The sequence below is a fragment of the Polistes canadensis genome, unplaced genomic scaffold (genome assembly GCF_001313835.1).
Source record: "Polistes canadensis isolate GaletaPanama2010 unplaced genomic scaffold, ASM131383v1 scaffold_3, whole genome shotgun sequence".
Classification (NCBI taxonomy): domain Eukaryota; kingdom Metazoa; phylum Arthropoda; class Insecta; order Hymenoptera; family Vespidae; genus Polistes; species Polistes canadensis.
Window position 1 is genome coordinate 2,033,573 of NW_014569550.1, and position 26,972 is coordinate 2,060,544.

Here is a 26,972-nt window from a genome sequence, read left to right on the forward strand (position 1 = left end):
CAAATCCTAATAATAAATCCACGCTTTTATACACGACTAAAATCGCATTTAAACGACCTAATTAGATTTTTAATTTTTTTTCTCACATCATCATAAATCGTAAATACTAATTATTAAAAGGTGACGAAGGAGGAGTAGGAGGGTGGAAGGGAAAGAGAGAAGGGATAAAAATTTGAGGGTACGGATTCAGGGTTCTTTATTTGTTTTTTTTTATTTTTTTTTTTTTGTTCTCTTTCATCTTTTATCTGAATTCTTTCTAAACGATACTCGTAACGACTATTCTTTTATGTTTTTTTTTTTTTTTTTTAGCATTAAATAGAGTAGATAAACGTTAAACGAAGCTCAGTTGATTGTTTCGGGAACGACCACCTCGCTTTGTGTTAATTACATTTTTTTTCCTATGTCTGTCTGTCTGTCTGTCTGCCTGTCCGTCCGTCCGTCTCCAACTCTTTCGTTTGCTGTTATTACAATAAATTTCCGTTCTTACTTACTGTCAGGAATTTTTTTGGAATTTTTTTACGTTCTTTCGTTTTTTTTTTTTTCCTTCTTTCTCATTTTTCAAAGGAAGCGAGGTGTGTATTATGCGTATTATCTTTATTCGTGTATTACCGTGTATGTGCTTGCCCCTGCGTGTGTTTTTTTCCTCACGTTATTATACGCACACATATATTATAGTTCTTTTAAAAGATTGATCCGCATTATCATTGTATTATTTCAATGTTACTTTTGCGTTTAATTTTCTGTTGTATTTATTCGTTTCTATATCGTGCGCAAGAAATCTATGAAAATTTCTCCCATAGAAAAGTTTCAATCGATTATCGTCGCGCTAATTATTAATTTGATTTCAGGACGATGTATTATATTCTTTTTGACATTGTTGCTATTGTGGTTGCATCTTTATTTTTCTTTTACTGCTGCTGTTTTGCTGCTGCGATTTAATGCTGGGATATCGCGATAAATGTCCTTTTTTTATTATTATTATTATTATTATTATTATTTTTTTTTTTCTATCTACGACCCTGGCGAGGAACTTTGCGTGCTTCCTTCATTTCTTATTAGTTTTCTTCTTCTTTTTCTTCTCTCGTATTCACCTCACTGTCGTCTAACTCTTATCGACCGATAAATTAATTTTTCGACGTCAGGATCGTCACGAATTCTGAAAACAAAAAAAAAAGAAAAATGCAAAATAATTTAGTACGTTCTTTTTTTTATATCGTTGCCCGCAAGAATATTTCGTTTATTTAAAATTAGTTCTACGTGTTCTTCTTTTTTTCTAACGCAAAAGAGAGAGAGAGAGAGAGAGAGAGAGAGAGAGAGAGAGAGAGAGAAAAAGCGATACCAACGAAGAGATTCATTCACATTGTCGATTAACGATAATAATTTTCTATTGTCATTGACAATAATTACCTTCATAGTTAACCATTCCATCGCCATCCAGGTCCGCCTCTTTGATCATGTCGTCGACTTCCTCCTCCGACAATTTTTCCCCGAGATTTGTCATTACGTGACGTAATTCTTTAGACGAGATCAGGCCGTCTTTGTTCTTGTCGAATACCCTGTACGACGGAAATAATTATCGAATTAATTTCCGGGGGAAAAAAAAAAAAGACAAGTCAAGAGGTAGTGAAAAAAAGTAGAGAGTAGAAGAAAGAAAAGAGAGAGAGAGAGAGAGAGAGAGAGAGAGAGGGAGAGGGAGAGAGAAGGGAAGAAATTAAAGTAAAAAAAGGGTAAGGAAAAAAGGATAGGAAAAAGAATTCTCTAGTGGCACAACCGACTTTCTTAAATATCGATTAGCTAGCTCGAAAGTCACCTAAACGCTTCGCGTAGCTCGTCTTTTCCATCTGCTCCCTTCATTTTTTTAGACATCATTTGCAGAAACTCATTAAACTCAATGGTACCATTACCGTCCTGATCAACTTGATTCACCATGTCTCGTAGTTCCGTATCTGTAATGCATAAACAGTACCATGCAATTTAACTAATTACGATGTTAACTTGACAGTTTTTAATTATAATCTTTTCCCAATTAATTTTAAATAAACTTCAAATATTCGTAAACAAATAACAAAGTTTATTATACAAATATTTTTAACATATATTTTTATTTGTTAAATAAATAAATATATAAAAATAGAAGATGACATAGAAATAATCTATTGAAATTATTTTCGTTGGTCGATACGCATAATTGGGAAAAGAAAGATAAAGAAAAATAAAGAAAAAGATTTTTAAGTTTATCCGTACAGTAAAGATATTTTGCCCACGCGATGCTTTCATCAGAGAAAGAGAGAGAGAGTGAAAAAGGAAGAGTATGGCTTGAAGCCAGATCGTATTTACCTTCTGGCCTACGAATAACGATGCCGTCGTCCGAATATTTGTGAGCGCGTGCACGCGATACGCATAAACATAAATCGTACGTCCGCTTAAAAAGCATTCTTACTCACCGGATGGTCTCTGTCCCAATGATCGCATGACCACGCCAAGTTCCGCCATGGTGATTGTACCATCCTCATCTTTGTCAAACAACATAAATGCTTCTTTGAATTCTGTAAAAAAGAAAAAAAAAACAAAAATAACTCTAATCGATATAATTAATTATGTCAATCGATAGTATCAATTAATTGTTTATCTCGTCCAAAAATAAAATTATTAATAAAGGTATCTTTTAGGGAAATTGGACAGGTTGAAAATTTGTAAGAACATTTATTTTGATCTCATTGAAGAAAAGATTGAAGAAAGATATCTATTATTGGAAGCGATTTTTGTTAAAAAAAATAACATTATTTCTAAAATATTAAATATTCTCTCTCTCACAGTTCATGTAAGAAACATTAATTTTTTAGATAAGCCCTTGATCAGTAATACCAAGCAAAAAATACTTTCGTTAGAATTCTTGCAAATATATAGCAAAAGAACGTCCTCTTTAATATGGATTATAATTAATTAATTATATTAATTGATTGATTGCATTTTTATGATACAGCCAATTAAAATTCCATTATTTTTACAGGTCAGTATTATTGGAAAAATATTTACATTAATATAATGTACACATAGGGAACGTTCCGATATGTAAAGAAGAAAAAAATAAGAAGATAAAATACGAATTCAGCGCGATATCAAAAACCATATGTATAAATTTTTCCTATCAACGGGGAAAGCACACGCGAGACCTATATTGCCACACAGCCCCACTCGTACTTTATCCGATTTCTATTTCATGACCTTATAAAATAGCAAACGTTGACCGATATTTCTTTTCTCTTCTTCCTACGAAGAGACACGCGAGTTTAATCAATTCGATCTTTGGCTGTGTGCCGCCTAAAAGAAAAAAGTCTGAAAGATTTTTATTGAAATAAGCAACGTGTTATATAGGGGCTTGCAAAAAAGAAACAACGATTAATATAGTTTTTGTTTTAGCGATTAAGTCTATTCCTTTGACTCGCTAATTGGTTTCACTATCCTATATTGTGAAACCTCGTCATACTATTGTAATTAAAATTTTAATAAACCACGAATATCGGGGAAAGGATTTTCACAAAAAATTTTCTTCTACTTTTACTTCGTACGAAGAATGTATTATTTTAAAATAATTTTTGTTTGTCCGTTCAAATTCTGTTTGAACGGGAGGTAAAAAGAACAAGAATTTTTAATAAAAATTCTTGCCATTTGTTCGTTCATTCGTAACCGAATTAGGGGGAAAAGTAATGGGGATAAAAAGGCAGGTGAAATAAATTCTTGACGAATTCGAGAAAGGAAAAGTTATACGTTCGTAATTCAGCTTTAACGAGCAAGCAAGATTACGTTTCGCTTAGTAAGCAGGAAAAAAAAAAAAAAAAAAAAAACAATATTGAATGTTTTCGTAATTAAAAACTTGCTGCCGAATACGATCTGCTTTGCTGTAGGTAGGTATAGCATGAAAATCACAACAAAAAAAAGAACTTTGAAAAAGTCTTATATACTTACATATATATTTAAATACATACGTACGTAGGTACAAAAGAGAAAGAAAAATAGAAATAATGGATGAAACTGAGTGGCGAGTCAACGCGTTGCACTATTACTACATACATTTGCATATGAAAATACTCGAACCGAATTTAAAATTAAACGGAGAGAAAATCTAGCTGCGATAGTTTTCTCGGTACGTAACGAGAACCCAAATTTTTATTTACGACAATTAATTACTAATGACAGAAAAATAATCATAGTTTATAATTAAAAATCAAGATAATATTAAACTTACCAGCGACTTGATCCTCCGTGAGACCATACTCGGACTGAAAACAAAAAAAAATATATTAACATTATTTCAACGCGAATAAAATAATCTCGTAGAAAATAGAAATGTTACTACTAATGAGATAGAGAAAAGTTTAATAGAGGAATGATTATTCTACGTAGATGCAACAATTTTTATTTATTGTCGAACGCGTTCTCGTTAACGAATGTAAAGCTAAAATCAAATTGAGAAAGGAAGAGAGAAAAAGAGAGAGAGAGAGAGAGAGAGAGAGAGAAATAGAGAATTCGTGTTCTAAACAAGTGTATAATCAGGCAAGTGGGCGTGGCATGACGTTCGTAAAGTTCGCGTAATTAACGACGGCGCTTTGTGACTTGCGAATACTGTCATTATTATGTCAATTTATCCCACCTCCATGCTTACGCTTGTATTTCACACGATAGATCAGCATTAAATGTTTGTTGAATCAAAAGCTCATGTTGTTTAACATTAATGAAACCATATTGACTTATTTAAAGCATTAAATAATATTAACTAAGAGAACGAACGCGTTTCCACATTGTCAACGTTAATAAAGTTACGTTTCGTTGATTAGATATAAAATAAAATAAAACAACAACAGCAATAACAACATTATTATAATAAATGATGAATAATTTGTGGAAATCCGATATAAAAAAAAAACCCCGATGCAACTTGGGATTGATGTCGACGTTCTCATTTTTTTCTCGATAGAAGAATAACGATCTCCTTGTATTTTCTAGCTTTTAATAACGGAAGTTGATATCGAAAAACGGTGGAATGGAGATGTCACCAACATCGTAAATCCATACAGTCAATCTTTATTTTTCTTTCTTTCTTTATTTCTTGTGTGTTGTGTCAGAAAGCTTTTGTCAGCAGTCGGTAGGAAAAATATTGCGGTTCAATCGCGAACGATTTCATTTCCATATCTATTATTTCGATTTCCACGTTTCGGCGGTTTCCTTGTAATTCAGCACAGTTTGACAGTATAGGTGATGTGCTTTTTGGGTTGGATAATAAAAAGAGAAAGAGAAAAAGAATGAAAGTGAGAGTGAGAGAAATGATAAAGGCGGGGCACTTTTTACGGCTTCACAAGTTCTCGAAAGTAGAACACTCACAGAAATATTTCTGATCTGACAATCGATTTGATTTGTTAGCCGTCGAAGTTTACGATATTCTTGGGTGTATTTCCTCGAGTCGTCTGCCATAACAGTGTGACTATCGAATAGATACTAAATTCGAATAGATCTTTTAGTCGGCAAGAGAAAACTAGCAAACTGGACAGGATGGTTCTTGGCCGATTGCCTAGTTGGTGGTAGGCTTTCATTAGAATCCCTATCCCTGTGATTTCATACGATGTATGCTTTTAATGAAGAGGTCACACACTCTTCTACCGACTAGCTTATATCTTATAATAACGTCTCGCGGTATTTCGTTGTCGTTATTTAAAATTATGTTTTAACAAGTGGAGGTAATGTAACATTGATTCGCACAAGCGCCGTTTAAAAGGTAAACTAAATTGTAAATTTATCTTTCGTTTGCTTTTCTTATTCTTCTTTTTTTTTCTTCTTCTTCTTTTTTTTTCTTTCTTTTTTTGTAACCATAAAAATATCATTGACAAATAAGTATACGATATCGAGACTAATTTATATAAATTAAGACTAGAAATTGGTCGGACAAGAAGCGTATTGTTTGAAAAATTATATACCATTTGAATTTTTGTGGATCTAGCCATTTCATGATAAATTGGTGTTGAATATTCTAACGCGGTTCGTTCCGTTATAATGGTCACTATCCGTATGATTAACGATAACTTAGTGATAATCTAGCGACGGTAGCGAAGAGAAACAGGTTGCGTGCAGAACTCGGTGAAAAATACGAAAGTATACGTTCATATTTTATAAGATACCACGCAAACGTGTTGTAATATTTTTTCCGATAATGTTGTTTGGTCTGTACAATAAAAAATATCTTTTACAGTTACATAAAGAACAAAATAATATGCCATATGAATTTTTTTAATAAAAAAAAATAAAATGACCTACAGAAAGTAGGATAAAGTTTTTATCCATTTATAAATTTTTAGTTGGACTTATAAAACGAATTGGATTTAAATTTTTATCTTGAGAGAGCAATTGGGAAATGCTTCTGTTATATTATGTTCCATTTATTCTATTAAATCTAGGTATTATAATAAGTACGTCAACTTCAAGGAAAAGAGGATCAAGGAATACGACCACTTGACAAGAATTTGTAATTCAAATATCTAGCCAAAAAATGGATGTTAACGTCTTAAAGGTTTTAATACCCCGAATGTGTTTTGAAGATGACATATATAAAGATATATTTTATGTAATAGAATTTCTTATAATTAATAATTAAATGTAATAATTAAATAATTCATTGTGTGTGATAGTATAGCAGAAGAACGTAACCTTTGATAAACGTAAATTGACGAAAAATTGTGAACTATAAGAAAGTATCGGAAAATATTACATTATAGTTTGCAAATTTCTAAAGCGAGTAAAGACAATTTTCGAACAAAGCGTAATCGCAATATTTCAAAGTAAATCAAATTTTCTAACAATAAGAGGAAAATTGTGATACAAGATGGAAGGAAGGTGGTAGAATTTTAATGATTCTTGAATCATCATATTATTTTCTTAGGAACAATTCCTTGTTACATTTCAGAAGGAATCAAACTTTCCCGTACTATTTAAAATTCTAGAGAAATGGAATAAGAATTGGAATAGAGAGTTCTAATCAAGTGAAGTAGATATATTTTGAAAAAATCATATCAAATTATAACAAATTGTATTGCAACGACGTATCTTAATCAATGTATCCTTTAATTATTTAAAATATATCCCCGAAGTGTAGTTTCGTGTAAGCATTGAGCACTTATTAGGCAATTCTTATGATAATTCTTGCAGTTGAACTGTCATTGTCATCGACAATTGTATGCGCATTATACATACATACATATCTACATATATTCATATATTCGTACATACATACATAAGTAAATTCAAACATACATATATTCATACATATGATAAGTGCAAAATTCTCGTATGAAGTAATTCATCTATGTTGAATAATCCAACGATTTATCTTACTATCGAATATTCGGATCTCATCAAAAATGTGTAACTTCAGTGTTACTCTAGATTCATAATTATACTGTTAAAAGCAGAATTTCTTTACGAAAGTAGGAGAAGGGAAGTGAACAAAGAAAAGAATTGAAGAAGAAGAAGAAGGAAGACAGCGTCATGTCGATTGTAAGTACTGTGGGAAAAGGAACACAACTCTGTTACTCCTCTCACATGAGTTAAAACTCGGGAAGCTTTTCGACGTTCAGCGTTTCAAGAGAGAAAAACGAAATATCATCGAGGAGGTGTTTTTTTTCTTTGCTTTCCAACACTTGGATATTTTCTTCGGATCTCTTTCTACAAAAAGAGTTGCCAAGGTCGAGCTTTTTGATTTGGGTCATGTCATTTTCAAGCAAGTTTCAGATAGAAAGAGAAAGAGAGATAAAGATAGAGATAGGGAAGAAACTTCGCATAAACTCACGAACAGATCTGATAGTGAGAGGAACCCGGTGTCTTCTTGGAATGCATGTACATTCCCTCATCGTTTATACATATGTACATTTATGAAATTCTATAGAATTTCAACATGAAACTTAAGACATCTTATGCGAATCCTTCATCGTCTTCACCTCGACAATTTCTCGAAACGTATATACATATAAATAAATGCATACAAATTTAAAACGTATAAAAACATATAACTGTATAAATATATTCGTAAAATTGTATTTGTCTCCATCTTTTAGAAACAATGTAATACTATGTCATTTTATAAAGAAAAAAATTGTGACACACGGTAGAAGGTGAAAAATTTTGAACGATCCTTTGCAAACGTCTTCTTTTATTTGGAACAAATAATTCCTAGCTAATAGAGTATACCTCATACACGAATTTCGATTTTGAAATTTCCATTGATATCGTCATAATAAACGAGAAACTCCGATTCATATTTAATCTTAATTGATTTTTGATTCTTTGCGATTTTTAAATTAAGTCAACATTGATTATATTTTCTAAATTCATCGGTATCGTATTTATTTTTTTTTTCTTCTATAAATAAAGAAAAAGAAGGAAGAATATTTATGAGTTTGGTAAACGATTGTGAAAACGTTAGATGAAATAGTAAAATTTTCTTTTTTTATATTGATGAAAAGTAAATGCACACATAGTCCACGTGGTAAGTGAAACTAGAACTTTTTCAAAAGAGAAACGAAAAATTGATGAAACGTAGAAGCGAAGTTTGAAATGGCAGAACGATAATAGCGATAGAAAAATATTCATTTCTTTTTGAAAAGACCGCACGATATTATGGAAAAATAAACAAATTTTGACAAATGTATAATTCAATGATATTACTCGTACCGTTAATGGATTTTGTTATAAATCAAGATTTGACTAATATCATAACTTACGCTAATTTGTCTCGTTTGACAATCAATCGTACTAGTCAATCTTCTTAATTTCCCATAAGCCGAAGAATATTTCTTTTCCGTGTCGGCCATTTTTCCGGAACACTCGTTCATTATTCCTCGCGATATAATTTTTCGTTTAAAAAGTAGAGAAAAATTCTTTTTGAGCTTTTTAGCCACGTAAAGATCTTCCCAAGGTCTCGACACTTGTCTCAATAATTCACACGTTTTACAGCATCCTTTAAGCTCAAAGTTACGATGCGGTACGGTACCCGATCACACAATTATCACACAAGAGGGAGGGTACATTTATTTTACTCAATTACTTTGATTTTTCTTGTTTGTTTCTTCAGCTTTAAACTTCCTTTCTTTGATTCCTACCTCTTCGTTCTTATTATTACTTTCGAAGGTTAAACACGTCCCGCTTATTTAAAAAAAACTCCTCTTCTCGTTCGATTTCACGCAGTAAGGGGTCGATGCACATTACTCACGACAAGCTAGTACTAGCACGATTCCGAGCCAAAATAATATTTATGGACTACCGACGTTATGTTCAAACTAAGAATCACTGTTTAGTCGCCAAAGAAACCTAGCTTTAACAACCATTTCTTTTTTTAAACCTTACTGTTCTCTCTCATTTCTTTTTAAATTATCTCTATTTTTTCTTTCTTTTTTCTTTTTAACAAGATGAATAGAAAATTATTCTAGATTATGGATAATCAATTTCACTTTTATTATCATTTCAGTTTATTTCTTTCATGACAGAATAGTACTTTCTCAAGTATCTTTGTTAATGTTCTCTCTTTCAAACTGTCAATAGTTCTTCTTTGTTGATTTTCATTGAAAGTAGTCTTCATTAGAAGCATCTATTACTATTACACGTCGTATCTTTTTTCACTCGGTTTTATAGTTCGCGCGTTCGACGTTAACACGAGAACGACTACTTTCAAGACAAAAGATGTTGGTGGATATGTCTTTGGTCAACCTTCAGCTGTTTTTAACTGTCATTGCCCCTCCACTATCAGCTGGCACCAAGAAAATGGCAGACGGTGTCTTCTCTGTCCTTATAATAGCGGTCTCAATGCGTCGGTGGTGACGCGACGTTCATTGCCAAATAGTCGAATGAATCGTATTGTACAATGGTTAACAAGAATGAACCAAAACATTTCTCATCAATTTGTCATTTACACTTGCTTTACTTGAAACATTGATCTCTACTTGCTAACATATTTCATTCATGTCAATGTATCCATTTGATTATTTTTAGAAGAAAGTAAGCATACGTAACAATTTGAATCATTCATTCATTCATTATTTGCCATTGATATTCAATAATGTATTTATAAATAATACATATATACTTTTTTTTTTTTTTTTTATTCATATCGATATTCACATATATCTCGATATAAATAATATAAATATATTTAACATTGTTTCGATCTAATTTTATAATACATTATCGATTGCATTCTATTACGGTAAAATATCTTCCGAGAAAGGCTTCGACTTTAACTCGTAACTTTCACTAAGTTTTTTACGGAACGATAAAGAAGAAGAAGAAGAAGAAGAAGAAGAAGAAGAAGAAGTAGAAGTAAAAGAATGAAAAAAACCTGTCTGGAAGTATTTTTGGAACGACGCGACGCAAAAATCTGAAATTCTTGTAAACCACTTTATTGCCTGTCACGGTTAGATCCAATTAACGTTTCCGGAATTGCATTCCTCCCTCGTTTACTCAAAATACGAAATAATGTTTTAACTAAGGTAGGTGTATGCGCCGATAATCGTATTGAAATCTTTCGATGATAAATAAACGATGAAAAATATCATAATGTAAATTTCGTATGTATTCAAAAAACATTATTATATTAATATCGAATAGAATAATTTCTTACGATCGTATTTATCTTTATACATATTTTTCATTAGTGTAACGCACGTAACGAGATTTAACTATTAATTTTGTTACAGTACATCAATTAAAGGAAGTTCAGGCTATAAAAAAGAAAAAAACAAAAAAAAAAACAACATTTTAATTGCGTTTCTCTCGCAAAGAGATACCATCGATAAATTTTACGTGCGTTCTTCTCGAATGTTTTTCACGTTAATCCGGTAGTACCATCTGTCGGCTTTCGTTTCGACGAGTTTGTTCCTACTTCTTGTACCATATTAGACACGCTTGCCTTGTTTTTCGAAACTAACGCGGATACAGAGAGTATGTTCTAGTAATTTCGCAAATCCTAAATACTAAAGTGCTTGAAACATACTCATACTAAAGATCTAATTCGCATTTGATCGTTATGTTAATATCGTACGGTTCATTTTACTCAATCAATCTAACAATAAATAAATGACTTTAATTTTGTTATAAAATTTATCGTTATAAAAGGATAAATTTAATTTTTAGAAACAGAAAAACCATGTAAAAGAGAATTATTCCTAATATAAATTTATAAATACTTCGAATTTACTCTCTCTCTCTCATTGTAGAAAGAAAAATTTTTTACGACTGTTATTTCGTCAAATAAAAATTATATAATAGGTTTTTAAATATCGATTATATTTCAAGTTGACGAGAAAAGAAACAGAAAGAGTCATTTTAAATTCAAATTAACGTATAACAAAGCGTGTAATATATTGAAAATTTAACGAGCAAAACGTTTAGTAGCGATTAAATTTTGATCGTTCAGTAGATAAATAAATTTATGGTCAGACGTATATACTTTCTCGTGTATCAAACACGTAGTAGACATAAATACTATATAGTTATTTCGAATCTGATTTAAAAGTACAATTGTCTTTCTGCATTTATTTTTTATTCTCATCGTTCTTTTACTATTATATTAATTTTAAATAATTTGAAATGATCGATTTTGAATAATACAATTATCATCACATCGAGACAATTTCTTTGACGAATGTTCGAAAGTTTGATATATAAATTATAACAATAACAAAAGTTAGCAATTAATATCGAACAATATGATCTCAATAACATGCATTCATATTCCTCTTTCTCTTCCCATTTTTTTTTGTCAAACCTAATTGATCATTTTGATCGAACTTACCAAGTTTATGGTTACGATGAGATCGTACTGTTGCCTCTGTCCTTTCTTTTTGTTCTTTCCTGTTTTAACGGAGGCAGCCTTAGGGGTTACTTTGACCTGTCCTTTTTGAGCAGATGGCTTCTGTGCTGGTTTCGACGCAACCTTGGCACCAGGAGCACCCTTTTGTCCACCAGCAAGCGGTGCCTTTTGACCCGCCGCACCTTTCTGATTTACGTGGCCTACTCCATCGGCTGGTTTGTTGCGTGCCTGATAGAAAAAAAAAAGTGTAACTGGTTAGTTGTTAACAATGATAAGAATTGAAGTACTTTAACAAAGATAACAAATCGTACGAGTTGAACCCGTATCATACAGTTTTTTCTTCGTACTCTTTCGAGAGTATAATTAAGCGTACACGATAAAAAAAATAAAAGTAAAAATGAATATATATATATATATATATATCGTTAGAATCATATGAGAATTTCTTTTTATCCATTTGAAACACCCTGCGACTATTTGGGACGCTGCTCGAGAAGCTCGAAAAGTAAATGAGACTTAACTTGATTATTTTATTAGAGTAGTTGCAATAGTCAAAATGAAATTTCATTTTCATTCGAGTGACGGGACGGTTAAAGCGGAAAAAAAGAAAGACAGAAAGAAAGGAAGGAAAGAAGGAAAAAAGAAAAAAAAAAAGACGGGAAATAGTTTCAAGAGAGAACGTGCGACGAGCTTAAAATTATCGGCTCGTAATTTTTGTTCTCTTAGGTGGTTACGAAAAAGATAAGATTTCGTGGTATTTTTTTCGTGTTCGCTCGAAATAATAATAATAATAATCCTCATATGCCGACGTTGTTTTATTGTCTTTCGTAAGAATAAGCTACAAAAAGATATTGGATGAAGTTCTTTTCCAACCAACAATATTTTACAAAGCTATATTTTACTCTTAAGAATTCGCGTAGCTTTATGATCCTGTTACACCGTTGCTCGTAAAATTTCCCGAAATATGCGCCCGCAGTTTCGTCAATCTTATTATTCTCGAATGAATCATCTTTACGAGCCGATGTCATCGTGTCGTTCCAAAACGACGATCTATCCGGAAACAGAAATCTAAACACAATCTAACATTGCGCACAAACGTTTATCTTTTAACAATTTTATCGTTTCCTACTGGCAGACTCGGATATCGTTCACCAAAACAAAACAAAAAATAATGTAAATACTTATTTTTTTGCAACGATTTACAACGACGTGTTTGATAAAGTATCTTTCATGGAAAGAGATGTTGTCGTGGTGGTTCTTCAATCTTTCATACGTTCAGATTCGAGACGGAAAATTTTTTTTGCTATTAGAAAAAAAAAAAAACCAAGGGTGGAACCAAAGGAAAAATCCGGGACAAAGGAAACAGTCGGTGCAAAAGAGGAAATGTAAAAGTAATCTTATTTTCTATTGTCAATAGAATCCTAGAAAGATACAAAAAGTGGGCCATCGTTGATCAGAAATCTTTTTCATCTCTTGCAAATCCCAGAAACGTTTTCTTCTTAACGATATTTCACGTTAAATTCCTTTCCTTTTTCTTTTTCTTTTTTTGTTTTTTTTTTTTTTTATTGTCAAAGAATCGAACTCGACAAAAATGTTTTCAAACGATCGTATACGAATCTCCTCCTCCCCCCCCCCCTCCACCCTCTCTCTCCCCAATGTAAATTTAATTTAACGAATAAATCAACCCGAGAACGATGGTTACAAGAACGGGATCTTTTTTTTAAATCAACGAACAGATTTTTCTTTTTAAAGATATGCAAAACGAATTTGTCAGTAGCTTTATCGAATATCACGTTATCTCGATAAATTCAAACCTTAACGATTTATTCCCGTAGATTTATAATGAATTTTTTCCTTTACAATGTTAAATTCAAGTTCTTTTCGTGGTCTATCGCAAAAACCGACTATATTCGAACAAGAATAAGGACGCTCAATATTTTCAATAAACTCATCATAGTGCTATCGAAGAAAATGTATAGGAAAGCTATTCCGCCTTCGAATAGATGAATTTCCTATACCATTTTACGTTATAACGGATGTATCGATACGGTCAGCAGATTGAAATTATCCGGCTTGTATTGGTTTTTTCCCTTATTCTCTCTTAAAAAAGAAAAAAAAAATATATGAATTCAGAATATTCGTCGCGAAACTAACATTAAGCGAAAAAATATTATTACCAGAGAAATAATAATAATAATAACGATTTTATTTCTCACAACTAATGAATTATTTGTTTTATCGTTTAAATTTGAACGGGCTTTTTGTTTCTTTTATTTTTTTTTTTTTTTTTTATTCTTTTCCTTTTTGTTCTTGCTGATATTCGTTTGCTTAGAAAAAAAATTATTCGAATAATACTTGACCCTTGTAAAATCTTTTTATATACACGCTTTACACGCGCGCACTACTCATAAATTCGATTTAGTGAAAGGTTAGAGAATCGATATTAAGCGTGTAACCATTTATAGGAAAGGAGACTATAGAAGCTTTAACGTTGTGGAAATATATTGAACGATCGTGTTTACGAACTAAAAACGCATTAACGAAATGAAAAATAAATAAATACTTGGATGCTTATGATAGAAAAGAAAAGAAAAAAAATAAATAGATAAAAAAAATTTAAGAAAAAGCTTACGAGTACAAACGAAAAAAATCGAATTCGAAAGTGAAATGCGTTTCCTTTGACCTCGTCATTTCCGTAGCATGAAAAACATAGTCTTTCTTATTCTCTTATAGTATTGCACCAACGGAAACGTGAAAAAGCTTCTCAACGAGTTCTCTTTTTTTTTCTCGTTCATATTTTCAGCGTAAAACGTGAGCACGTTTACAGGAAAAAAAATGCTCTCTGCAAACCGAATAAAAATTCGGGAAGCATGAAAATTCACGGAAGACAGGAATCTATGTACATATGTATGTATACATATATATATATATAATATATATATATGTTATAGGGAAAGTGGGAAATACAGGCATTGTACACAATACAAAACCGTTTTTGTCAATATAGAAAACAAAAGAATTGTTATCCATATCTTTTGTTACTTATCATAGCGGCATACACCTGCATTAAATTTCAGTTTATAGAGGTGCGCATAGTAGAATGACACGCATAGTTTCAAAAACCCTCTACATGTTCACTTTTGGGTGTGTGTTGTATGTGTATGTATGAGTGTGTGTGCCTGTTGCCCGATAATGTATTTTTCTCAACATTACTTAAAAAGTAATCTGATATTCTATAGGATACCAAAGTATTATGTACAATGCCTAGGAAAAGCTCACTTTCCCTATAACATATATATGAATGGATAAAAACAAGAATTTGTTCGCTTTAGTGAGACGAAAATGTCGTGAAATTCGCAAATGCTTGCGGTTTTAAAAGTGAAAAGAGAAGAAAGAGAGGTTAATTAGGCGAACCAGAAAGACCGATTGTCGTAGGAAAGATGATGTTTCGCGAGTTCGCCCTGGGACTCATCATTGTTTCTCAGTATACAGGTTAATGATGCTAAGAAATAATTTACGGTTTAACTCGCTTTGATGTTTCACCTTCAACGTTCTTCCCCTTTATTTCTATCCCATTCCACTAATAACGTTTTGTTATTATTCGATTCCATACCGTCGTCCTCTGCTAAAGTTTCTTTTTTTTTTTTTTTATTACTTTATTTTGCTTAACTACGTTTCGATGTAAAAAGAAATTCGAAACGAAAATATCAAAAGAACGGAGAAATAAAATAAATATAAAAAAAAGCAACAAGAGAGAGAGAGAGAGAGAGAGAGAAAGAGAGAGAGATGTATCAATTAAACGAATAAAATCGTTTCGAGACCCCCCCATTGGTGAATAGTTCAACGATGCGATTTCAATTTCGAAACTTTGGTTTGATTGAATACGAAGATTTGAAGTAACGAAAGGAACAGGAAGAAGTAGTAGAAGAAGATGGAAATGTGCGGAAATAGAGATGGGTTTTACAAAATCGTTTCCCTTTTCTACCATCGTTGTTATCTAGAAAGCAAGCTTGAACGATGAAAGACCTGGAAACTACTTCCTTCGTCCTGTAACTAAAACGACTCTTAGTTAGAGGTTCGTAGGATAAGCGAATATCCGAAAACCATGCAGATTCGTAGGTTTGAATATACGACGAGGAGAATGCGGACGTAGAGTAAATTGGAATTTGTTTTAACAAACTCCTTCTCCATCGATTCGATGAAAAGTCATGAATGAAGGAGATGACGGTACGATATCGTTGGAAAGAACTGGAAACGTGTAGGCAGCACACCTTTATCTCGAAATACTTTAGTTCTAATTTTAATTTTACTTCTTTTTTCTTTTCTTTTCTTTTCTTTTCTTTTCTTTTCAGACAGTAATGATAAGTAACAGAAGAATTTCTAACGTTGTATCTGTAGAATAAACAGATGAGATTTTAATATAAGAATTTGCGTGTTGGGAAAACGAACGCGAAGAAAGGATGAGGAAAATGGAAAAGTTAATCGTATTATTTTGATCAATAACGATTTATGATGGAATTCGTGATAAATATAGCATGCTTGAAAAATATCCAAGGTTTATTTAAATAATAACTTAGGAATGAGCTAGGAAGAGACAGGGAAATTTAAAAAACGAAAAAGAAAAAAACAAAAAGAGGGAGAGAGAGAGAGAGAGAGAGAGAGAGAGAGAGAGAGAGAGAGAGAGAGAGAGAGATATGGTATGTCTCGCGTGGGTAGATCCGTGAAGATAATTATAGCTCTTACCGTCTGCCACGTTCTTGGGTAAGACACCGCCATACACTGCGTACCCCGTGAGGAAACAAAATCTTGCCTTTTCGGTAAATGTGATTAATAAGACTAGCGAATCGATTCGATTCGATTTGTTTGAATTTGTTAGACGAGATAAGCAACCAGGAATTAATATTTATTAGCAATTCTTTTCGTTGATTATACTTTGTTATATGAATTTAAACGATAACGACAAGATTATAAATTACATGAGAATAATTCATTTTTGTTAATATGCATACGTAAGCCAATCGAATGAAATTTTAACGAAGTTTCTTTTTTTACTCTGCATTAAATTTTAATTAATTCGAATAAATACGTTATACGCAATTTTTTCTTTTGTGAATGACCATTTTTCAGATAACGTTGAAGTTAATTAAAGAAATTACATTACCAAATAGTAAATTATGTTTAATTATGAGTTGTTCGTGTTAAGTGATTGCAACTGATAGTTTGGACGGCTTGTTGCTGTTTTTTCGTATCGGATTAGAAATCAAAAAAGTGGAAGGTAAAAAAAAAGAAAACACGACATGGGCTTTACTAATTTGCCGACCTTGTTCTCTCATACGATCTCGCGCGAACACGTACATACTACCTAGAATATACATCTCATTAGTTGTACACGTGGAAAATTCTGGGCAGTTCCGTGGAAAGTTTCAACGTTGAGATTTATCGTAACGAGTTGTTTAATTAGAGGTTAATAGTTAACTCGAAACACGTTTATATCATGTTAATACAATTTTTTTTCCCCCTATCTCTCTTCCTTTTCTTTTTTATTTTCTTTTTTAATTCATTAGTCGAGTTTAGGTATTCTTTTTTTTCTAGAAACCGAATCAAGAGAATCTACGATATCGATTGGTAAATAATTAATGTAAATCTTTGATTCAGTTTACACCTATACGTTGCCAAATTTGTTGAAGATATCATCGAGCAACTAACGAAGAAATTCTTGCTTCCTTTATCTTGAAAAATTAAAAACGGTACGTATTTCTTGGCACGTATACACCAAAGATATAATTTCAATTCCATATAATTCGATCTAACAATTTTCTTGGATATCAATCTTAATTTATGTTATCGTATATAAAATGAACGTACGTTCATTAATATGATTAAAAATAAAAATCTTCGAAGAAAATAAATATTTTTCGTGATGGATATATACATATTACATATGGTTTACATAATAAGTGTGTAACAAAAGTCAATTATTTATCGATGATTTTTACTAATAAAAAACATTTGCGAGTTATTTAACGTAAGATTAGAAAGAATTTGGAGGATATTAAATTTCTTGCTAACCGATAAAAAAGAATCGTCGATACGTTTCATCGAGGGACGTGGTAGACCAATGGAAAGCAGCAGTATCATAGCCTGGAATGTTTTGAAATAGCACAAGTCCCCACTTCTTTCCTTCTCATATTTTCTCTCTCTCTCTCTCTCTCTTTCTTTCTCTGTTTCCCTTTACACAGTCACGACCGACTTCTACGAGCTTGCTTTTTAACATGAAATACTTTCATCGTTTTCCAACGCATTTTTATTCTCTGCTGAATCCTTAGGGAAATATTTAACGAAAAAAAAGAAAAGGACAAAAAAAGAATACTTACGAGTAAAGAACATACATATACTTTTATTTGATAGAATTTCGAAGATCTATTCAAAAAAAAAAAAAAGAACAAACCTTTCGAAGTAAGATAGAAGAAATATTAGCAATTCAAAAGAGATATCCCTTTAAGAGAGCACGGAATGAACTTATCGTAAGATTCCTTTTTCTTTTTTTTTTTTTCTTTTTTTTTTTATTCTTTTTCTATTACCTCTTCTTACCGAAGAGAATAGACCGAACGAGTGCCTCTGAGAAAATAACGTCGAATTCGTGACCCCTTCCGATTGGTTGAACAATTTCAGGATGAACTGTAGCATTATAGCAGCGGAGAAGAGAAGAGAAGAGAAGAGTGGCGTCAAGAGAAAACGAACGAAGAGAACTTGTTCGTTCGTTCGTTCTGGGGGAGGTATGGGGGAGTAGATTTCTGAGTTTACTCTTTCCACGTCGGAGCTTATAAAAGATATTCGGCACAGCTTGAACGTTTAGTGTTGGAACGAACGGCGAGAAGTGGCCAGGAATTGAAGTGAAGAAAAAGAAAAAGAAGAACAACAACAACAACAGGATAAGAAGAATAGATAACAAGATAATAATAAGAAGAAAGGAAAAAAAAAGAAAGAAACGAAAAGGTTTCCGAAACTTTGTCTTCCTTTCCTGGATCCTGACGAATAAAAAAGAAGAAACTGAAGGAGGATCAAGAAAAAAATAGGGAAGAACAAACTCGACAAAATGGTTGGTTCCTATGGTGGTTTCTCGTGCGTTGTTGTTGTGCATATAAGGATTGAATGAAAAACAAAAAGAAAAGAAAAAGAAAGAGAGAGGTGGGGAGGGGGTGGGGGGGTGTTAAGAGGAAAAAAAAAAAATAAGAAAAATATAAAAGCAAGGAGTATCGTTTTTTGGCAAAGTTCCGACGACCTATTGACGGGATACCTCTCATCATCATTTTTACAAACCTTTTCCATTTTTCTTCGGCCAAAAGGGAATTTATGTTATTCTATTTTTTTTTGTTTTTTTCTTTTTTTTTGGTTATTATTATACATACACATATGCATCGATCTATAATACGATTAGGATAACACGATCGATAGTGAATTCGTTCGAACAAATCGTACAGCCCAGTATTTTTGATAATAAACCATATATATNTTCTCGAGCAGCGTCCCAAATAGTCGCAGGGTGTTTCAAATGGATAAAAAGAAATTCTCATATGATTCTAACGATATATATATATATATATATATACGTATATGTATTCTCGGACTTTAAAGAACGCGAGTGGAATTGACAAAATTTGTCATCTCGTTAACACGAAAGAATTTTTGAAAGGTTTTCGTTCGATACTTTAGTGATTCGTTTGCGTGATTACTTTTTCAATTTCTTTCTTTATGTATTATATAATCTTTTGTTATCATTATTAATTCTAATTATCGTCATTAAAACGTCGTCATTCGTTTGATTTGTTTCAGGACGAGGAACAAGTACAAAGTAAGTGATAGTCGTGTGTTATGTTGGAAAATTTCTTAATCAAGTATGTTTTCACGAATTATCTAATTATTGAACAATTGTCTAAAATTCACGTAATTATGCACGCAAAAGAGAGAGAAAGAAAAAAGAAATATAGGTAAGGTAATACGATTTGATTAACGACAATCGAAAAACATTTTCGCGAAAATTCTGAAAGGATTATTAGTTATGATTGAAGAAGAGAAGAAAAAGGAAAGTTAAAGCACGTGCATACTATCTAATATATCTATCGTTTTTACGTCACAAGTACGTACCATCTATAGATCGGAATAAGGTAGCAAAATAGAGATATATAAATCATTCGTTTTATGTTACGAAATACGGAATTGCCGTGTTTTTAAATGACCAATCATCTTACAACGACTCACTGTTTCATTAAAATTTGTCATTGCGACATGCGAGCGTTTCCGGATGTGTTACATCCGCCATATGGAAACGTTCCTCTGGATTTCGTCAAAATATATTTTTAAACATATAGATTTAAATTAGTAAAAGTTATAAATTCACGATACTATTATAAATAAGTTATCATCAATTCACTTGATTTCTTGTTGTTGTTGTTAAAATATATATAGTTCACAAATATTAAAATAAAATAAATTAATTATATTATTATGTATCGTTGTTTTAGAAAAGAAAAAAAGAAACCAATATTAGATTCTCTAAAATTTTGTGATATATATTATACATATTGTATATGCATATATAAATAATATTTCGAGTAAAATTAAGCTTTTTTGAAAAAGTATTCACATAAAAGCTTAACGATAAACCGACAGATGAGTTGAAAAGGAAGAAGTTAGCTATGTCGAAGATGGTTGCCAATGAAAAATAAACTGTTGATTGACTCTGCCGCGTTATTTCGATACGCACGTTCCTGGCATAACCTATATATGTATAAACAAATTGTAAAAACGGCAATGACGTTTACGTTATAATTGGAATTAACTTAGTTTACCTTGCTGAGAAATAGAATTAAAAATAATCGTAATATTTGGAAACGTTTCTTATTTTTATTGAATTTTTCTTTTATTTTTGGTTTTTTTTTTTTTTATTCCTTTTTCAAAGAATTCGATTTTGATTACTTTCGCAGTGCTCAGGAGAGCTTTCTCTATGTTTGATTCCACTAAATCCGGCAGAATCGAAAAGGAAAAGGTCAGGACTATCTTAAATACTCTAGGACACACTTTTGACGACCATGAACTCGAAGTATTACTGAAACAGGAAGACGAAGACGGTAAGTATTCACATTTTCCATTGATATTTTTCTGATATTTTGAAAATCATTTCGCTCCTTCGATCAACAACAAAAAAGTACTAATAAAACATCGAATAATGTAAAATTGTTGATTTACTTTTTAAAATTCATACGATGATACTTGTATTCGACGTAAGAGAAGAAAATTCCCCCTTCGGTTTGCGGGAAAAAAAAAAGAAGAAAAGGAAGAAGTAAAAGAAGTTGTAAAAATAGAGTAGGACATTGCGATCGAACAGGGGAAATTATTAACAAACGAGAAACTCGTTACGAACTAGAAAAGTCGCTCGAACTTTGACGTAATTTATATCGTACTGTAAGATATTAATTAAGATTGTATCGTTGTGGAACGTTCGAGTAACACTTTGAAAGGGATTAGCGTTTTGTTCTCTATCTCTCTTTTTCTCACTCTCTCTCTCTCTCTCTATCTATTTCTCTTTGTACTTATAGCGAACAAAGTTACAGAACTGACCGATCTAGTTTTGTGATAAATATAATACAATATCACTCGCATTTACCCTATGACGATATTATTTTAATGAAAAAGTAAGGAAATATTATAAATTCGAGAAAGATCAAAACTTTTCGTTAATGTATATAATATGTATACGGTGTATATTCGAAATATTAATCTATAAGAATAAATCCAAATATTCGGTCTTTCACTGACAAATTTGATAGGTGTTGACAAGCAACCATGTGAATCTTGACATTTTTCAATTTCGATCTTCCATGGTAACATAAAATAACAAATACCAACAATAAAATAAAAATAAAAATAAAGGGTTCCAACAAAAATAACGAAATTGAAAGCTTTCAATTTATTTTGCATAGTTAGAAATTGTAGGTATGTCAAATCAGATTAAATTCTTTCTTCGTTTATCGATAGTTGCTCGTGTTAGTGATCGATTTATTTTGTTACAATCGAAAATGTTACGTCGAGAAGAGTATCGTATACAAAATTCTACGGATTTAAACTGTAGCGAATCGCCATCAAAATTCCTTTCTTTTTTCTATAGTCTTCCTTTTTTTCCTTTTTTTTTTTTTCTTTTCTTTTCTTTCTTTTCTTTTTTTGTAACAAACAATGGAACGGCTTTATCGGAGTTCGATGTCGCTTACGAACGAGACTCACAGGTGCTTAGCCATTGTAGCATGGCTCAGCTTCTAAATCGGCCCTTAAATTAGATTCGGTACTCTGAATTTCCTCGAAATCGAGACAATGCTGGTGCAACTCCTGCGTCCTTTATCCTTTCCAGGTGTATATAGGGAGTATTATCATGCAGATAGTGCCATTACTATCCGTTCACCGTCGCTTTCTATGTATTACACATGTATTGTTTACCGTATGAACATGTATAATGATTTCATCTTGAACGCGATTCTATCTTTATACATAATTGTGTTCGAGAAGGATATAATCTAATGTATTTATTCAATTAAATTGATGTATTAATATATGAAAACAATACGATTCAATCTTGACTAACTGATTTGAAATATTAATTAAACAAAATTTCAGTTGCTGAAGAAGTCCTAATAATAGGACGAAACGTTCAATGAGATTAAAACAAATGTTCTGAATTTCCCTTTTAAGATACGTTTATTAATAATATTATTTTTGTACGAGATAAACAAGTAATTGAATTAATTAAAAACTGAATCGTGTGTTTTTTTTTCTTTTTCTTTTGTAGGAAGCGGTAAATTGAATTTTGATTCGTTCTACCGGGTGGCAACGCATTTTCAAGAAGAAGACGACGAGGCCCTTCAAAAAGAACTCAAAGAAGCTTTCCGTTTATACGATAAAGAGGGTAACGGTTATATACCAACCAGTTCGCTTCGTGAAATCTTGGCAGCGTTAGACGATCAAATAACGCCTGATCAAATGGACGGCATGATCGCTGAAATCGATACCGACGGTTCCGGTACCGTAGACTTTGACGGTGAGTTTCTAGCTGTTTCAATTTATCTTATTTTATATCATCATAGCAATAAGATAGAACATAGACTGTAGTAGTATTAGAGTAATGACCAAGCAATATTTTATTTCATTAAAATTAAAAGCTACCACAAATTTAACGTTAATAACGAGAAGACCACTCGTACCATAAAGAACACATAGATATACCGTCTATATATGTATTCTACTACTACATCAGGTGTAAAAGCTAAAATTTTAATTACGCATAATATCTCTATCCTAAAGCTTTGCGCGAATGAAAGGAACTACTACTACCTACACTTCAACCTTTATTCACGCTTGGCTTTGTACGAATATTCCTCGTTTACCACGTTTTCCATATTATACGCGTGAATTTCTAAGTAGCTACAACGGACGTTTCAAATTAGACTGTTAACAACTTGTGAATTTGCAAAAATATATATATGCATAAATGAACATTTTTAAACATGAGATCTACTAGCAAAAGATTTCTACACCCTATTATTGTGTTAAAAAGTATATCAAAAGAAAAACGATAAGTTTATCTTCTATTAAAATTATATAAAAACACATGATAGAGCATGTTTATGAAAGAAACGAGTTCTTTTTTTAAATTTTAATTATCATATGAAAACATCAAAGCATTTTCTTGAAGTTTGTATCAGTATAAAATTATAGAATTCAAATCTCGATGCATAACTGCAATTCCATTTCCAATTATTTACTTCTATTATGTTAATATGAAATGATAAGAAAATAAAAATGCGTGTTCGTGTGTACGCGCGTATGTTAATTAGATAAAAAAAAAAAAGAAAAGAAATAAAAATGTCTTTTGCGTATAACGAAGCTCATAAAAGAAAATCAATAAATGACGGAAGTCTCGTTAAAAGTTATAGAAACGGAAATATGCTCGATTTACTCGAAATCGATTGAACGTTATTCGCTTTTTAACTTTCCTTCCATTTCTCTTCTAAAGTTTGGTCACGCGAAATTCTTTTATATTTCGGAAAGATGCAACTTTGAATTTTCAAGATTTAGATATTCAAGAATATTTGTCTATAGAAAATTATATGTTCAGAGATTTCCAACAAATTTGATAGTCGACTTAAAACACGTTCAATTTTTCCTCGCTCGTAACATATGTTAAGAAAATTTCGTATTACCATAATAAAAATAAAATAATTATGCGTAAATACGATTTCTAAGCATTTCTATTACACTCTAGCAATGAATGCAATCAAAATATTTAATTGACCTTTTATTGAAAAAATAAACAATAAGACGGATTCTTCTTTATAGTCGGTTGTGTTTTACGTATCTGGAGCAGAACGTAATCATTAATAATTTACAATCCGAGAGAATAACGAGTAGTAATAGACCATTTATGATTGGACACGTTACGAAGAAGAATAATAAAGGGTTATTCGTGATCGATTCGAATGTTGCGAAGCGATATAATGATGAAAAATTATTGACCATAGTATCTATTGACGATCGTAAACGAAGTAAAGATATTGCGAAGTAGTAATGGATGTAAAATGATATTAGACTCGGTGGTCCTCGATAAATCGAAAGTAGTAACAGAGATATTATTATCATACATAGAAATCATTTATCTAGAAAACAAAATTTTACATTATACGTATTAAATAATAAATTTGATTCGATTTCTTTTCTTTTTTTTTTTTTACAGAATTTATGGAGATGATGACTGGCGATTGAGACGAGCAAGGAAAGAAGATCTCTCTCTCGAAGGATTATATTTTAAATGAAATTATTAAAGCTGTGCCTTTTTTTAACAAACGCAAATCAATATTGCCTATATTTCAATATGTTATTTATTTATTGCACTTAAAATTTGGCGCTTCCGTATCGACCTCTATACGATTATTGTTAAATTAATTTTAGGATGCATTTAAATAATATATATGTATGTGTGTGCGTGTGTGTGTATGCATGCTTAAGCGTAGGACCGTATCCTCGCATAGATGCAATAATAATGTACGATAGTATTTTATGAAAAAACAAGAAAAACGAAAAAATAAAATGTAGTGAACGCATTCGAACGAATCGAAATAGAAAGCTCTCTCTTTTTATCTCTTTCTCTTCAATAAATTAAATCTTTTGTTTATAATTAACGAAGGATATGCGTTTCTAACGCATTTATTAATGCTTAACGTTAAAGAGTATAAAGTTTAAATATAAAAATATTATTTTATATCGACGATATATATTGCAAATACTTTCAATGAAAAGATCTCGTTGTTTTATTCATCGACTAGTGCTACGTTCGCACATAACACGGCCATTTAATATCCGTTTGCTACAACATTAATTAATGGGACCATGTTAATCATTGTCGATGATAAAGCAAGTCGTAACAGAGCAACGTGGCATCGTTGTAAGTTATGGAGCATACCGATAGTGAACATTAGTCATCCACATGCTTAATGAATCGATAACCATACTCGCTAGTTTCCTCTTGCTCTTATCATTTTGGAGCCTCTTTACTATCGTATTAATTAGAAAAAAAAGATTTAAAAAAGGAATAAAACAAAATATGACATTCCTAAATTTCATGATTTGTTATTACATTATTATTAAGTATTGTTGACGTTGGAAAGATGAGATTTAGTTTGCGGGATGACCAAAAGAATACTCATCAGTGGTTTTCTATTTATAAAATTACTTGGACAGTTTCATTTTGTTTTGTTATACACGGATAGTTTTGATTTTAGAAACTTCCACTTTCAATAGACTACTACGTTAAAGTTCGTAATTCATAGTTAAATTTACATAGACTAATTCGTAAACGCTAAGGAATATTATCATTTAGGTTATTAGATAAAACTAAAATTTTGATTGCAATCAATTTGATGCTATTATATCTCTCGGATTGTTTCATTACATTCAAACGGATAAACAATTAGATTTCAGAGCGAGAAAAACTACGCGTCAAATGAATTTTATTTTATTAAATGCTCCTTTATATTATCCTTTAATATATTTATTGCATTTGCAATATATATATATATATATATATATATGTTACCGTGAAAGACCGAAATTGGAGAATGTCAAGATTCAAAATGGTGAAATGTCAACACATACAAATACGTATACGGTGATAGAACGAATATTGAGTTTATTCTTATACATTAATATTTCGGACATATACTAAACGACTATGTGAATCTTGACATTTTTCAATTTCGATCTTACATGGCAACATATATATATATATAAGTTCGTGCACAAAAAATAAGAGAAACCTAAACAAAAAGGTCAAGAAAATCGATAACATTTGAGAAGGTGGTGGGGAGTATAGTTTAATTTCTTTCTCCTAAAGCTTAGAAACGTTAAAGGATCGTTTGCAATAACATGGTACCCTAAACATCTCCGATATCTAACTACTACGAACATGGAAGTGGTAGGAGGGCATACATGGTCGCTTACGTAATAGGGTGAAGCAATTTCGAGGGAGACTCTCCACGTGAGATATTTGTTTCCGCGTTAGAGAGAATAGCTAAAGGGGAAAGAGGAATAGGCTGTCCGTAGCGTGGCTTCTGTGGCCGATTAGACATCTTTTCAACCCTCGGATACAACACCGAAGGTCTCGCTACGATTCTGAGACCCATAAATCTGAACGAGCCTATCAAGGTCATGTTTAATAAGTTAAACGTATCATCGCGAACGATAACACACATGTATCTTTCTCTAATGATTCTTTGTATTACTCTTTAATTGTTTCCTTTTCCTTTCTTATTTTCCCATTTGTCTTTGTTTTCAGGCAGAAATGACGTCAAGAAAAAAAAAAAAAGAAGTGAAGTAGAACTTTTTTTCGTAGTAGTTATGTTATTTTCATCGAATTTTTTCTTTCTCGATGCACGAACTCGTCTCGCTTCCCGAATGAACTACTTTTCTTTTTCTGTATATGAGTTAGAAAGGGAAAGAAAGAAAGAAAGAGGGAGAGAGAGAGAGGAGGAGGAGGAGGAGGAGAGAAAGAAAGAAAGAAAGATTCAGAAACCCCGGGAAGTTT

The 26,972-nt window shown here is 31.7% G+C and overlaps 2 protein-coding genes across 10 annotated transcripts in view; one reads left to right on the top strand and one right to left on the bottom strand.

Annotated features, from left to right (window-relative positions):
* Positions 1-289: 289 nt before the first annotated feature.
* Positions 290-26,972, bottom strand: part of LOC106786015 (neo-calmodulin-like) — a 94,032-nt gene continuing 67,349 nt past the window's right edge. For 7 of the 8 annotated variants that reach the window (XM_014746974.1, XM_014747023.1, XM_014747005.1 and 4 more), the window contains 6 exons: positions 11,831-12,076; positions 4,247-4,280; positions 2,445-2,546; positions 1,811-1,946; positions 1,408-1,556; positions 1,113-1,156 (listed from right to left, as the gene is read on the bottom strand). In XM_014746974.1, the coding sequence (XP_014602460.1) occupies positions 1,125-1,156; positions 1,408-1,556; positions 1,811-1,946; positions 2,445-2,546; positions 4,247-4,280; positions 11,831-12,076 (699 nt within the window). In that variant the 3' untranslated portion in view covers positions 1,113-1,124. Of the gene's footprint in view, positions 1,157-1,407; positions 1,557-1,810; positions 1,947-2,444; positions 2,547-4,246; positions 4,281-11,830; positions 12,077-26,972 lie in introns of all 8 variants that reach the window. The other variant, XM_014746956.1, reaches the window with a different exon arrangement.
* LOC106786042 (troponin C-like) lies at positions 18,043-25,022 on the top strand. 2 transcript variants are annotated; one of them, XM_014747044.1, is made up of 5 exons: positions 18,043-18,947; positions 19,682-19,700; positions 20,833-20,976; positions 22,686-22,934; positions 24,627-25,022. In XM_014747044.1, exons 1-5 carry the CDS (start codon positions 18,945-18,947, stop codon positions 24,653-24,655), a joined length of 444 nt encoding a protein of 147 aa, XP_014602530.1. In that variant the 5' UTR covers positions 18,043-18,944; the 3' UTR covers positions 24,656-25,022. The 2 variants fall into 2 exon arrangements, with proteins under 2 accessions (XP_014602530.1, XP_014602522.1); XM_014747036.1 differs by lacking the exon at positions 24,627-25,022 and having other exon boundaries at positions 22,686-23,391.

Coding starts and splice junctions, on each gene's coding strand:
- LOC106786042 (XM_014747036.1), top strand. Junction 20,977..22,685: donor GAAACAGGAAGACGAAGACG/GTAAGTATTCAC, acceptor TTTCTTTTGTAG/GAAGCGGTAAATTGAATTTT.